General features: G+C 55.4%; 1 protein-coding gene across 14 annotated transcripts in view; it reads right to left on the bottom strand.

Moving 5' to 3' along the window:
* NFIA (nuclear factor I A) overlaps positions 1 to 15,221 on the bottom strand; it is a 360,756-nt gene that overhangs the window by 255,040 nt on the left and 90,495 nt on the right. For 3 of the 14 annotated variants that reach the window (XM_052802071.1, XM_052802078.1, XM_052802081.1), the window contains exon 1: positions 1,893 to 2,385. The exons of 6 other annotated variants lie outside the window; for them this stretch is intronic. In XM_052802071.1, coding sequence (XP_052658031.1) covers positions 1,893 to 1,919 — 27 coding nt within the window. In that variant the 5' untranslated portion in view covers positions 1,920 to 2,385. Of the gene's footprint in view, positions 1 to 1,892; positions 2,388 to 15,221 lie in introns of those variants that run through there. 5 more of the 14 variants (XM_052802076.1, XM_052802080.1, XM_052802082.1 and 2 more) reach the window with 4 other exon arrangements.

Here is a 15,221-nt window from a genome sequence, read left to right as displayed (position 1 = left end):
AATGCGAGATTTTCACAACTGAGTAAAAGCCCAGTGCCTGGCTTTTTTCTTTTTTTTTTTTTTTTTTTTAATTAAAAAAAAAAAAAAAGCAGAACGACACACACACACACACACACACACACGCACGATGACCGGGACAGGGAGCAACCGGCCCATGGATTTATTTTCTCTCCTTAACGTACAACTGGGCCTACTAAACCCGAGTAGCTACACGTGCAGATGCAAAGCGATGCGCTACGTTGCCGGCCCTACGAGGAGCGTATTGCTGTCCCTCCTGCAAAAGCAGAACCGACCAAAACCCCAGGTATTTTTTTTCAGAGTTGAATTCAAGGCACAAACTTTGGCCAGGCAGAACACGGAGTTGCATCCCGCGTCCTCTGCAAACTCCCTCCGCTCCCGTTTGCCTCCTGCCTTTAATCAAGCGTACGGTTTTTAAGCCCGGTGGAGTTTCGTGCCCCGCGCCGGCCTGGCTTCTCCTCACCGGGCACCCAGAAATTTGGGGGAGGCCGGGGAAGGAAGGGGGAGAACGCCGGCGAGGGAAGGGGATGAAACTTTTGCAGCTCTTCGAGGCTGCCTGGGAAGGCTGCTTCCCCTCTCTCTGCATTTCCTCGCCTTTTTCTCGACGGAAAGAGCCTGGAGAGGCTTTCTCACCGGGAGAAAAAAAATATTCAAATTAAATTAATAAGAATAATGTAGTCAAAATCTCCTGCAGGAGGAAATAATCTGGGGTTTGAGTCCACCACAAAGCATTTCCTCGTTAAACCATTATATCCTGCTAATTGAAGGTGTGCAATTTAGCGTCCTGCAGCAGCGCGCGGGGAACGGGGCTGGGGGGGGGGGGGGGAAGGAGGGAGGGGGGGGGGCGGGCGGCGCTCCGCGGCCGCGCAACTCGGGGGGCACGGCGGGGAGAACCCCCCCCTCACCTCCCGCCCCCGGGCAGCCCCGTCCCGCCGCAAACGGAGTTTTTTTTTGGGGGTGGGGGGCTGCAAAAGTTGCGCCGAGTCCGGCGTGGGGGGGGGGGGGGGGGGGGGGGGGGGGGAGGCCCGATCCGCGGGCGGGGAGGCCACGGCCACACACACGCGCGGGATAAGTTTGCGGGTGTGTGTATCCCCCCCCCCGCCCCTTCCCGGTCCGCGGGTGCGGAGAACACTTCCACGCAAGGGCGGCAGCACCGCGGGAGCGCAGCCAGGTGCGGTGGACGGTCCGTCTCCGCTCTTGGGGGTTTTTTTGGGGGGGGGAAGGGGCGGGGGGGAGAAGCGCGGAGCCGATCCCACCCGCGTAACCTCGAGTGGGGAGCCCCGGGGGGCGGGCGAGGGGGGGTTGTGTGAGGTGTGTGAGGGGAGGGGGGGGGGGTGTGCGGGCCGTGCCGTGCCGGGCTCCCGGGGGCTGGGGAAAGGCGCAGCGGTTCGCAGCGCTGCCCCCGGGGCCGCGGAGCGGAGCGGCGGTGCGGGGCGCTCCGCATCGGGAGGAGGAGGAGGAGGAGGAGGAGGAGGAGGAAGAGGAGGAGGAGGAGGAGGAGGGCAGCGGCGGCATCGATCGCGGATGACCAAGCACGGCGGGGCCGTGCGGGGCATCCCGCAGCACCGCGGCCCCCCCCCCCCCCCGCTGCTCCCCCCCCCGCGCTTATTAATTAAACCATTAATAAGTAGGCGCCATTAGCCATGTGCCGACACAAATGGCCGTGCGGGAAGGGGGGGGGGGGGGTGGGATGCAAGCGAAAGGCAACAAAGTTAGTTTCGGCGAGCTGCGTTTTCTGCCCCTTCCCCGGCGCGCACGGACACGCACCCCCCCACACACACCCCACCACCCCCCCCCCCACACACACCCCACCACCACCACCCACCACCCCCCCCCCGCAGCGCCGGCCCCATCGCGCCCCGGCAGCCGCTTACCTGGGTGAGACAGAGCGGAGAATACATGACTGCTGCGGGGGGCTGCGGTTTGGAGGTGTGCGTGTGCGGGGAGAGAGGGAGAGAGAGAGAGGGGGGAGAGAGAGAGAGAGAGAGGGAGAGGGAGAGGGAGAGAGAGGAGGGGAAAAAAAAAAAAGGGAGAGAGAGAGAGAGAGAGGAGAGGAGGGGGAGCCCCGAGCCTGCTTCTTGCTTTCACATTTCCAACTCTGCCAAACTGCAGCCAGCGCGGAGCCGCTCCATGAGCTGAACTTTAACCCCGCCTCGACTTTTTCCCGCACTACGCGCTCGGCATGCCTGCCCTGCGCGCCGTTAAAGGCATAGCGCACTCTACGCGCGCAACCCGCCGCCGTCCGCGCTCCGGGCCCCCCCCCCCCCCTTCCTCCTTCTCCTCCTCCTCCTCCTCCTCCTCCTCCCAAACACCACCAACCACCACCACCACCTTGTTCCGCGCCCCCCCTCCGCTCTGCGCCGCGCCGCCCCGCTCAACCCTTCCGCGCCTCCCCGCCCGCCCGCCCGCGGGGGCGGGGAGGGGCGGGGAGGGGGCTGCGGCTCCGCCGGCCTCCCTCCGCCCACGCAGCGCGGGGAGCCGCGGAAGAAGGCGAGGGGTGGTCGGCTTAAAGTTTTCTTCTTTGGGTTTTTTTGGTTTTTTTTTTTAATGTAGTGGGTTTGGGGTTTGTTGGTTTTTTTTTTTTTTTTAATCTGGTGGTTTTGGGTTTTTTGGGGGGTTTGGGTTGGGTTGGTTTTCTTTTTATCTTTTCCCGGCGGCTGCGGGGCTGCTCGGCCCTTGGCCGGGGAAGGGAGGCGGGAGACACGACACGGGGGGAGCGGCGCTGCGTTCACAACTTTTCCCCCCATCCCCTTTGGCACTTGTCATTTGAAATCAAGCGCTTTACGCTCGGGGAGGGGGGCTTATTCCACTTACTTCCACTTAAATAAATAAGAAATTTAAAATAGCAACACATAAATTCATCTACGCGTCGCATCCCCCCCCCTCCTTACTAATAAAATCACTCTCGAAAAGTGAAGCGCTTCGAATGAAAAATACACCCGCGCCTCCTGCCACTTCTGGAGCGCATTGTTTTGGCACCGGCAACGTTTGGGTTTGGGGTTTGGACGGTCTCCAGCCCGCTCACGGGGACTCGGAGGGTGTCCCGTCTGGGGTGGGTGTCCCCCCCCCCTCCCGTGTCACCCCCCCTCTCGTGTCACTCCCCCCCCCCCCCCCACCTTGGGAACAGCGTTTCGCCCCGATGCCGGCGACCTCCGCGCAGGGCGGGGGACACAGGGACACGCGGGGAAAAATCCCATCCGTAGGGAACACGGCGGAAAAAAATCCCTCCCACGCAGCTTGTTTAAAAGGTTTGCGCTCCCCTCCGCCCCCGCGCAGCCCCCCCCCCCTCGCCGTCCGCCGTCCGCGCTGCCCCGTTCCCAGCCTTTTGCGGTTTGCAGCATTCTCTTTGAAGTAACTTTTGCCGCCCTTCGGGAGACTTTTGGCCGCGGGACGGCTGCTTTGCGCCCTCTAGGCAGGGGCCGCGGGCAAGCGCAGCCCCTCCGCAGCCGCGGACATCCATCCGTTCCCCCCCACCCCCCCCCAAAAAAAAAAAAAAAAAGAAATGGGGGGGGTCACACGCACCACGACGAGAGCACATGCACCTTCTCTCCCCCACCTGCGGGCTTTTTCAGCGCTAAACGGGTAGGCGCGCAAGTTATTCTTATTTTTTTCCCAACTCAGCGTTTTGCGAAGCACGCTTTAAAAAAATAAATACGATTTTATAGACGCTTTTTCTTCATCCCCACAAAAAAAAGCTTTTTTTCCTTCCTCTCCCCCCCTCCTTTTTTTTGGGGGGGGGGGGTGCTAAATCCGGAGGTTTCCGCGGCTCCAGCCCCGCCAGCGGCCCCGTCCCCGCGGGGCGCCGCCAACTTCGGTGGAAAAGGAGGAAAAAAAAAAAAAAAGAAAGAAAAAAAAATTCCCGAAAAAAAAGGGGGAAAAAAAGAAGGGAAAAAAAAAAAAAGGCGCGCCCCTCCCCCCGGGGAGTTCAAACGTCGCAACACCCACCCCCGCCGCTGATTGGGCAGCGCTCGTCGACGTCACACCGCCCCGCCCCTCCGATTGGTCCCCGCCGCGGTCCGTCACCTCCCGCGCCCAGCCGCGTTTCTTTGTGCGCGGCCGCGGGCGCTCCGGACGGCGCGTACGGAGCCGGCGCGCACGTACGGGCGGTCCCGCGGAGGGGGGGGGCAAAGGGGGGGATGTTAAATCTGTCAAGCTCAGCGGTTTTCCTCAAATCCCCCGGGAAAAAAAAAAAAAAAAGATTTTTTTTTTAAACAAAAAAAGGTAACTCCGGTGCAGACACCCGCGCCCGCGCTCCCTCCGCGCCCAGACCCCCGCCCAGACAATAGCTGCCGCCCTCTGCGAAAGCGTGGAAATCAGGTTAAAAAAAAAAAACAACAAAAAAAGCGAAGTTTAAGAGGCGCCACGTACCATGGGCAGGTATAAAGAGTACGTGAGAAACTTTCCGGGGCTCCGGCGATTGGCTCCGGTTGTTGACACTTTTTTTTTTTATTTATTTTTTTCCGCGATTTTTCTTTTTTTTTTTTTTTTTAATAGCTAAAATAAACTTGCAACCGTTGGGAACCCGGAAGAGAATAAACGCCGCAGCCAATTGCCGCTTGCCGTTAGGTGGTTTTTGTTGGGTTTTTTTTTTTTCCCCCTTCGGTTTTGGGTTTGGTTTTTTTTTTCGGGGGGGGGGTAGGGGTTTTTTTTGTTTCTGTTTTTTTGGGTTTGGGGTTTTGTTTTTTTTTTTTGTGGCTCCCGCCCCGGGAGGCTTCGCAGTGCGGTCTCTGAAGGCGGGCCGGGGGCTGCCGCCGCCGCTCCCCGCTCTGCCGGGCGGTCGCCGAGCGCCTGGGACTTTGCAGAAGTTGCGACCGATTCGGCAGCCGCCCTCCTCCTCCTCCCCTTCCTCCTCCTCCCCCGCTTATTTCCGCAATCGCATTTGCATACGAGACCCGCACCGAGGGGGGGGGGTGTGCTCACGGACATCCCTTACCCGCCCCCCCCCCCCCCCCGCAGGACGGGCGGCCCCCGGTGCGGGCCTCCAGCCTTCCCCCCCCCCCCCCCCCCGCCAAACGCCTTCCCAGCCGCGGGGTCCTCCGCAGGGCTGCTCTGCGGGGAGGGGCGGCGGGGGGGGGGTTGCTGCGGGTAGCGAGCCCCCCCTTGCACGGGTAATCCCCCCCCCCCCCTTGCACGGATACCCCCCCACCCGGGTAAACACCTACCTTGCATGGATAACCCCCCCGTCTTGCACGGATACCCCCTCCTTTGCACGGATACCCCCCCCTTGCACGGATACCCCCCCACCCGGGTAAACACCTACCTTGCATGGATAACCCCCCCGTCTTGCACGGTTACCCCCTCCTTTGCACGGATACCCCCCCTTTGCACGGATGCCCCCCCCTTTTCACGGATAACCCCCCCCTTGCACGGATAACCTCCCCTTTGCACGGATAACCCCCTCCTTTGCACCGATAACCCCCCCCTTTGCACGCATAACCCCTTCCTTTGCACCAATACCCCCCCTTGCACAGATAACCCCCCCCTTTGCACAGATAACCCCCTCCTTTGCACCGATAAACCCCCCCCCTTGCACGGATACCCCCCCCCTTTGCACGGATACACCCCCCTTGCACGGATAACCCCCCCTACATGTGCACCCCCCCCGCATGGGCAACCCCCCTCCCCCCAGCGTGGGGAACCCCCATCCCTTGCACCAGCAAAGCTCCTTTGCTGCACGGGCAAAGTTACCTGGCACTAGCAAATCCCCCCCCCCCCCGTGCTTTACACACTCCCCCCCCCTTGGCTTTGCACACCCCTCGGTGTGCCGGGCAAGCCTTCGACTGGGGAGGAACTTTCCTTGGAGCAGCGCGGACCTTGTCTGGCAGCAATGCAGCAACCGAGAGCCGAGCTGCAAAGTCTCCAACTTACACGGCACCCCTAAAATAGTCCTGATTTCATCCCTGAAAGGATTTCCTGGCTTTGTGTGTCTTAACTAGCCTTGGCCATTTTTGTAGAATAACCCTATTATTCACAGCTCCGAGGGTACAATCTGCTAAAGTCACTTAATAAAAAAAAAAAAAAGAAAAAAAAAAAGAAAAACCTTCAAAGGGCGTGAGAAATAAAGGCAAACAAACAATTGTCTTGTAGCTCTCGGCTCCCCTTGATCGCGGATACCCGCTTCATTAACAGCAGAAGCATTATATTCTTAAAACTGGAAGCCTCAAGATGCGTGATAACACTGCAAAATTAATTTGGAGGGGTCTGGGGGGGGGAAGCAAGTGGATCTGCAGGTTAATTACTATTTTTTTACAGCAAAGTGCGACTTTAACTCGCACAACTTAACGAGTGGCATGGTTATCCCTCCGAATTCACTGCTTTAAATCAACTCGAGCAGGTATTTAAAGACACAGAGGGCTGCAGCCCTAGCGTATTGAGCAGGGAGGAAAAAAAAAAAAAGAAAGAAAAAAGAAAAAAACACTCAGATAGTGATTTTCAGTTTCAAGTCAGGGAGCCTCAGACCTGCGCCAGTGACAGCGCGGCTCCGTACGCACCGCGTTTGAACCTCCCCGGCAGCGGTTCTGCTTTCTCGGTTACCTCCTGGTGACCCCTCCGAAGGAGCCCGCCGATTCCCAGCGGTCTGGAGACCACAGGTTGGAAACCACTGGTTTTGCATAAACTTCTGTTATTCGGCACCGGCTTAGGTTGCGAGGGTTCCTCTTAGCAAATTGTCGAAGGATGATGTGTACTGCATAAATTAAAACATCATGTCCCCTTGCCATGTGAAAGCATTATTAAAAGAAGCATAATAAGGGATTTCCACCATGTTATCAAGCGTACAAAGAAAACTCCGAATGGGAGGGATGGCTGTCATCGGGGTAGAACAAGCTGGGATTTTGGAGAGGCTTGAGAAGCGCTTTGAATAGCCCGTCAGTTGGACAAGGATCAGCGCTGACAATAGCCGGTCTATACGTGGTATGGCCTGTTAACATACAGCAGCCATCGTTAGAGGCCTCATCCTGACGACGGGGCTCTTCAGGGCCTTGAGCGACGTTCGTGGCTTTGGGAGAGCCACCGTGGCTGCTCGTCTGCCCTGGGGGCTAGCTTTGCCCTGCTGAGATTCAGAAGCCCCCCGAAATCACCGGGGGGGGGTCAGTCCTGATCCCCTTTCCATCAAGACCTTAGAGCTACACGCTGCTATGACTTGCACCTCCAAAACTATCCAGAGACTTAAATGCCATTACGGTTGATGGGAATCAATGCCCAGATGTTTCTGTGGCACCCCATGACCCACTAGGGAATTGGCTACAAATCCCAGCAGAAATGTCATGGAGGAGCCATAGGTTAGTGCCGTGCCTAACCCGGTCCCGCCGTCCTTCGTGAAATTTAGATTCTGAAGATACTCAAAAGGAGAGTAGTCCGTAAGACTCTCTCCAGGGAAGAGATTGCCTTATTATTCCACACGTACACGGAGAACTGAGCATACGGGGTTTTCCTCCTCAGTCTGAAAGCTCCAAACCCTGATGCGATATAAGTAAACACCACGGTCATGCGAACGCTGTGTTACCCTTAAACAGGAGGGCAGGTAGGCAGAAGTTTAACCTCCAGGCTCCAAATTTCAAGGGAGTAGCTTAAATAAGCAGACAACTGCGTTTGATGGAAATTCCCACCTTACACCACTAAATACGTGTGAATAATAACGTTTTGCGTGCAGTATTTCCCGCCCATCACCATGATTCCCAGCAGGAGAGCAGGGGAGGATGAAGAGGTGCTGCGGTCCCCAGCTGACAGATGAGGGCGGCTGCACCGGGATTCGGGATCGGGGCCATAGGTGCATCGCCAAAGCCACGTACACGTGGGGATGGGCATTAAAGTAGTTGTGCTAAGGGCGAGTGGGAATAACTGGACTAAAAATTGGTCAATCCTATCCCTTTCTCTGTGAAATCTACTTAACCGTGAGTTACTGGAGGCACTGCTGCCTGGCACGGCCGTACGTGGGGTGCTGGCTCTGGTGCTGAGCGTATCACAGAAATGCCTGCAGACTTGTAAGGCGTTTCTACAGGGTGTCGAGTCTATTGCAAGATGCATTTGCGGAGGAAATAACTCCCCAGCAAAAGCGTGCAGACTACAGAAAGGAAGCAAACAGAACGGAGAGAGGCGCGATAGGCAGTGTTCCCCCTCTTGTTTTGCTGTAGATCTTCTAATGGGGAGCAAAATAAATGGTAATACTATTTTAACGTAAATACCGCTTCCCAAGCAGAATTTAGTTGAAAAACCGAAATACCGCAAAGTGAAAGTTCCCTGCAAGAGCGAATGCAGTTTAATAAGCTCGCTGTGATTTACTGATCGGTTTGAGCAGTGCCCGCTGGCCCAGCTCCGCGGCAGAGCCGGGCTACGCCGTGTGCCGGCGTGCACCTGAGCGTCCCTGCCCACCATGTTGATGCCTCCGTCCGGCTGGATAAACCCCCCGTTTGCAACCCAGAAAGGAGGCGAATATGTACAGTTGCCCTCAGATATATTTTATTTGTACACAGTCCCGCGGTGTTATCGCTGCTGGAAGCTGACGGACACCTCTCACAACGGTACAAAATCATTTTCCAGCGATACCGAATGATTACAGCGGACGGTACTGATACTGCCGTCACCCTAAATCCAGTGCTTTATCAGGCAGTTTGGCATAAACACTTTGGACCTAATCTCGCATGCCTCGATGAAAGTTTTGCTTGAATAAAGTTTGTGCAAGAGTGGTATAAACATGGTGTGGCAAACAATGTTTATATGCCCATACACACGCGCGCACGCACACACACTATTTATTTTAGTATATTATATATCTAGGCATTGTCATATTTATGCAATATATTTCTCAAAAGGAAAGTATGTCTTTTGTTGCTGTTCTTCATGTGAGAACATTTTACGTTCAGGCTTGGCTCATAATATAAAAGCTGAGATGCAATACATGGTGTGAGAAATAAAGCTTAAGGATTGCTAATTGAACTTTGTAAGATTCAGGTAACAAGAAACTGAGGTAGTTAGGAGCAGCAGTGGTATTTTAGCCCTAGTTAACATGCATTCCCTACTGCCCTTTGCTGCACGCTTTTCTCTGTGGTCTATAACTTCCCAAATGAGATGTCCATTATTTCCCTAAATAAATAAATAAATAAATAAAATCAAACAGCAGTCTGTTTAAGTACCAAGTCATTTTTCACATTTCTCATCTATGCTAAAGTTCTGGGAAGAAAATAATAAATAAATAAATCTGAGTGGCCTTTTCAGACAAAAACTCAGACAGCTTCGTACCTGGCTTAGAGACTGGCAAGGAGGGCACAGTAACAGGTGCAGGTTTATTACCGCTTTTCTGGCATTGCGTGTGTCGCACATAATTCATTTGCAAACCTCTTCCGCAACTATTTTTCAAAATAGTGTAAGCCCTGCTGACCCAGAGCACAGATGAGGTCTGATTGCTTTCCTCACGGACACAGAGCAGCAAAGTTTTCCATCACAAGTTTTGCTAACTCTGTCTCACCTCTTTTCTGCTATAAAATTACCCTTTCCAGCCCTAAATTAGGTATTCTTTAAAAGGTGGTAAGGTCTATATTCTTCATAAGAAGGACAGGCACTGTCTGGTACAGCTATTTTAGAAAAGCCACTTTTATCCCATAAACCTTGAACTAAATTAAATTTTAGGGGATAAAAAGTAATACTCTTCCGTCGCGATTAGTAACTTTTTACTTCCCTACCTTTGTAATTTTATAGACAACTTCATAACGTGCAAGGAGTGAGTCATAAAAGTCGTGTGTATCTATCTCACGTGCAAAGGTTGGTTGTACGAACTGAAATCTGCACAAGAGCCAATGCTTCTGCCTAAAAGGTGTCGTAAAAAATCACAGAGTGAAGCGTACCCAGTCCGGTTTGCTTGCTCTGCCTTTCCAGTGCCTACGGCTCCTTTGGAACAGCGAAAGAAATGTGTTAGTCTCAGCACCTGAATATTTTTTTTTTTTTTGAAGTCTTTATTACTGTAATTCACTGACTGCCGCATTGTAAGCCCTGGCAATATAGATCCCTGCGATGGGCACCCTGCGCTGGTACTGGATCTCTCTGAAGAGGCTGCTTTGTTTTTGCAGAAGAGAAGTTTTTCTTTAAAAAAAAAAAAAAAGAAGTGTAATCCGTGTGGGCTGCCTGTCACAATCACTGCTCTCCTCTCTCAGCAGCAGGGAGAAGGTGAGACCATCCTCTGCTCACCCGACTGTTGTGTTAACTTCTATAATGGGCTGGGATGATTTCCATAGGGCAACCCCCGGAACAGCCAGGCGCGATGCACAGGTGGCCCTTACAAAGGGACACGCTCAGCTACGGTTTTATTTGGATTCCTGGAAAAACACATAAATCACGACACCGCCCCACGTATGTATGCCCGACCCCTTCGTTAACTTCTTGGATGAAAAGGTTATTTCTGAGCCTATGGAGCAGGTGTACGTAGTACGGTCGTGAGCTCGCGGGCAGAGACACACAGACTATATTATTCCTCCTCAGAAAATTGAAAAGCCGAGCCCGGAGATCCCCCAGCCCAGCTCCCCCCTCCTCCAGGAGGAAATAAGCATTTCCTTACAGATATTCTTTTTTTTTTTTTTTATCCTCTTCAGCTTCAGATTGTCACTAATATAGAAACTCTTGTAGCCATACAAAACGTGCATCGCCCCACAGCTGCTCATTTGCAATTTGTTCTGCACTTAAAAATCTCTTAATGCTACAAATAAACTTTGGGAAAGTTACATCCCAATAAACAATGAGGTGTTGTTTAAAATTACATGTTGCCTACTGTATATTAGGTCTCTACCGACACTACAATTATCTTTTGAAGCTGGCAATAACGTATTAGCTGTTCAGTCAGACGCAGAAATAGACTGGTGTATAAGCCCTCTGCCATTTTTATGAATGGAAAATATTTAAAAGATTGTTTCCACTTTCTTCTTTGTCCTCTCCCCAGAAGGAGCCCCCTCGCCGAGACTCTTTCCCCACGTCGCTTTGATATTCATATATATTATCCATACATTACGATACATGATTAACTGCCTCCCCCCCCCCGCCCCAAACAATACGTATACTTATTGGATTAACTACTCAGTCCTCGCTGGTAAGGAAAGCGGTATCCGTGAGCTCTCGCTTTTATTTGCACGTACAGTTGTAGATCTGTGGCATGATAATTGAAAAAAAAATAGTAAAATAAAATAAATAAAACCGTGAATAATCCCTACGCGGGAGCGCAGTTTCCGCCGCAGCATCCGCCCGCTCCGCGGCACCGTTTTTACTCGCCGAGAAAGTTCGCAGCCCGGCAGGTTTCTGCCCGGTTTTGCCCGATTTCTGCCGTTCTCCTAGCAGAGGCTGCCCGGCGTGGGCGGGGGTGATGGGCGTCGCAGCTCCGTGCCCCCCCCTCCGGCACAGCCTTGGCAGCGCAATCGCCAATGGGGAAAAAAATAGAAATAGGGAAGGAAAGGTTGGGGGGGGGGAGGAAGCAAAGCCTTTAAAGTTTGGCTGTTTGATTTTGGTCTGGCTTTTTTTGGGGGGGGGGGAGGGATATAAATAAATAAATCTCGCAACCTGCCATCTCTGCCTTCTCAAACGTTCGCCAAGTCAGTGGTTCGCCATTTTCATCTAAGGTACAGGAAAAGGAAAGAAAAAGGAAAAAAAAAAAAAGAAAGAAAGGACCCCCCCCCCCCCCCCCCCAAAACCCAGGAGAAGCGCAGGTCGGCACCGCCGCCGCTCCAGCCGCGCCGCACCCGCGCAACCTCCGCCGCTCGCTCCGCCGCCCCCGGATTCCCCCCCCCTTATTCCCCCCCCCTTTTTTTTTCTCCCCCCCCCCCCCCCCCCCCCCTTTGCCGCAGTCTCCGTCCGGCGCTGGGGCGAGTCCCGGCAGCCCCGCGCTGGCGACGGGCTGATTTATCGCTGTTCCAGCCCCGGCTCGCAATTATGTCACTCTAAATCACGCACATGCGGAGAGCCGAGGAGTTTTTTGGCCAGCTCGCAGCCGCCCCCCCCCCCCCCCAAAAAAAATTAATTAAAAAAAAAATATATGAATGCGCCAAGAAGAAGGGGGGGGGGGGGGAGAAATCCAGGGGAAAGCCGGCGCCCCCCGACCCCCGCCGCAAATAAAGTCTTAACAAAAGTAGCGGGGGCGGCGCGGAGGGAGGGATGGAGGAGGGAAAGAGGGATGGAGGGATGGGAGGGATGGAGGGAGGGAGGGGGGCACCTGGCAGCCGCCGCCCCCGAGCCCTCCCGCCCCAGCAAGGGGGCTGCCTGCCAGCGGCTGCGAGCACCATATCCACGTCTATAGCTGCATATCAACATCTATCTTAAATATATATGTATGTCTGTGTATATAAGGGGGGGCGCGGGGGTCCCTCCCCAGTGGCAGCGGGACGCAGACCCTGCCAGCCCATAGCTCATTAGGCCCTGTGGCGGGTTTGCTTGTTATTTCCCATTGCATCCTTTAACGGTAGAGAAAAAAAAAAAAAGAAAATCAGTATCAAAAGTGCTGGTGGCATTGCTCTAATTCAGGGGTTGACACAATCCGTGGGGATTTCATCCCGGCACGGGCTCTGCCAGGTCCCCTTGGCTGCGCCCAGGGTCAGGGCAGGGTTGCAGGGGGAGAAGTTTCAGGAATGCCTGAATGGCTTCAGGCTTCACGCCACCGGTAGATGCTTACACGGCTAATAAAATCTGGGATAAGCCCCCAACAATACTGCTGCACACAGGGCGGGAGGCTGAAACTGTTTTTTACGGTTGCACCGCAGCAACAAACTCTTGATTTCCCCCACCCCGCTCATTAAATTCAAGAAGGATCTCCAGATTTTCAGTGTCGCTGAGCTCCAAACTTCGGTGCAAGTGACTTCTGCCCTGCTTGGCGAAGGGAACCTGCGGGCAGGCCTCCTGCGTGTGCAACACGGAGAAAACACTGAATCTCCGTGGAAAATCCTGCCTCTTGCCCACGGTTTGGAAAATCGGTAAGCGAAGGAGAATCGGTAAGCGAAGGAGAAGAGCAGAGGAGAACACAGGACACCTGAGTGGAAGGGAAGAGTGGTCGTGTCCGAGTGCCTTCCCCGACCGATGGAGACTCCCGGTCAAGCTGCTTTTCCCTCTTTGCAGCAGTGCTGCTCTTCCCAAATCCTTCCCCTTCCAGGGCGAGGAGCCTGCTCCCGCACACGTGGGCCAGCGCCGGTGTGCTCAGCACCCTTCGGCCACGGATTGCGAAGGAGGCAGCAGTGAGACACCGTCCCCCCCTCGCAGGGGAGGGGCCCTTTGCAGATCCTGCCGGGGTCCCCCTTCTTCACCTCATCCCTTTGGACGGTTTTACGGCAGCTTGGAAGTTTCTGCGGAAGCTGGGGCAGCGGGGGGCCAGGTACCCCAGCACAGAGGTACCCCTGGTTCACAGGTAGCCCAGCAAACAGGTACCCCAGTACTCAGGTACCCCCCTCCCCCCAGTACAAGGTACCCCAGCACTCAGGCACTGTGCGACACAGGTATCCCAGTATAGCACCATATCTGTACACGGGTATCCCAGTATAGCGCTACACCTGCACACAGGTACCCTGTTAAACAGGTACCCCGTTACACAGGTACCCCAGGACACAGGTACCCCAGTACTCAGTCACCCCAGTACTCAGTCACCCCAGTATACCACCATGTATGCACACCGGTACCCCAGCACCCGGCTGTCCCTGCACACAGACCCCCCAAAATCCATCCCCCGGGACCCAGTACCCCAGCGTGTGGGTACCCTGGCACCCAGGTACCCCCTCAACCCCGTTGCCCCCCGGGCAGGACCCCCCGAGCCGTGCCACGTGCCCCACGCGGCACTGGGCCGGCCTCACCGGGGTTTTTTGCTGTTCTCCGGAGCAGATGAGGTCGGTGCAATTTGTCTTTAATTACAAACGTCACGAGACTTACTCCAAAGGCGATGCCAAAGGCCTTTATAAATTGCGAGCTAACTTGATTTAAAAAGTGTGATCGTAGGAAATAATGAAGGTTCCCTCGGCCCACGGACGACGGCAGCGGGGCTGCGGCGTCGCTGGATTTCTTAGGAAAAGTTACCCGTGGCCTGCGAGACAGCTGGAATTCATATTAGAATATTTTTAACGTGCTCTTACAAATACTTTGGCATACGCCTATTCCACTCCTTTTAATGATGTTGACTTCATTTCCTTTAATACGGGGGAAAAAATGCTACACCAACAAGGCTTAATTAAATTAACAAGAAGAAACAATAATAAATAATTCCAGTTGCCTTACTGCAGGGTTGCAAAATACGGATCAGAGCGCCTGACCGATAAAACCGAACGGCTTTGCCACTCGAGTTTTTTCAGACCAGCGCATCCACGGGCCCCTCCGTCCCCCGCTCTCCCCCTCCGCGCGCTCGACGCCATTTTTAAAACCGGCCCCCCTTTAACCAGCCAGGCCCCCCGCCTTGGCCCGCCGTACGCGTGCAGGCGTACGTGCGCGCACCCACGCGTGTGCGTGTCGTGTCCGTGCGCACGTGCGCCGCATCGCCACGACGGTGCGCGGGACGCGGGCACGTGCCGGCCCGCACGTGGGCGCGCGCAAGCCCTGCGCGCGCGGCCGCCGGCCGCCCCCGCCCATCCCATCCCATCCCCCCCGCCCCCCCCCGCCCCGCCCCTCTCTCCACCGCCCCGCCCCCTCTCCACCGCCCCGCCCCTCTCTCCACACACACAGACCACACCCCCTCCCGCCTCAGCGGCGGGGGCCGCGCGGCGCAGCGCCCCCTCCCGGCGGGTGAGGCGGGAGCGCGGGGCCCGCCTGAGGCGGGCGGCTGAGGCGGCTGAGGCGGCTGAGGCGGCTGAGGCGGCAGCGGCGGCAGCGCCTTGCCTTTGCGCCTGTGGCGGCCGCGGTGGGCACGGCTGAGCCCAGATTAAAGCCTCAGAGCGAAACGTGACTTCGGGCAGCTTCACCTTCGCTTTGCCCGCCGTTTCCGTCAGCCACGGTGCGTGGATCCGGTGTTAGCAGAGCCAGGCCCTCTTCCCCGTCCTGCCACCTGCGTGTGGGAAGGGGAAAGTCGGGTGGCTCCCGCTTACCTCCGTAATTCCAGTGGGGGGTTTGGAGGTGGAGGGAGGAGGCAGATGCTGCGCTCCCCCCCGGGAAAACCAAGGGCACATTTTCCACAACCCAACCCTTCCAGGGACACCATCGGCGTCACCCCCTCAGAGCTCCAGCCTCCAGCCGGTCCGCGAGGACCGGAGGGGTCCTGGCGCGCG

Source organism: Harpia harpyja, chromosome 11, assembly GCF_026419915.1.
Source record: "Harpia harpyja isolate bHarHar1 chromosome 11, bHarHar1 primary haplotype, whole genome shotgun sequence".
In the NCBI taxonomy this organism is placed as follows: Eukaryota; Metazoa; Chordata; class Aves; order Accipitriformes; family Accipitridae; genus Harpia; species Harpia harpyja.
Note: the sequence above shows the minus strand (reverse complement) of the source record. Positions and strands in the feature narration are given on the sequence as shown.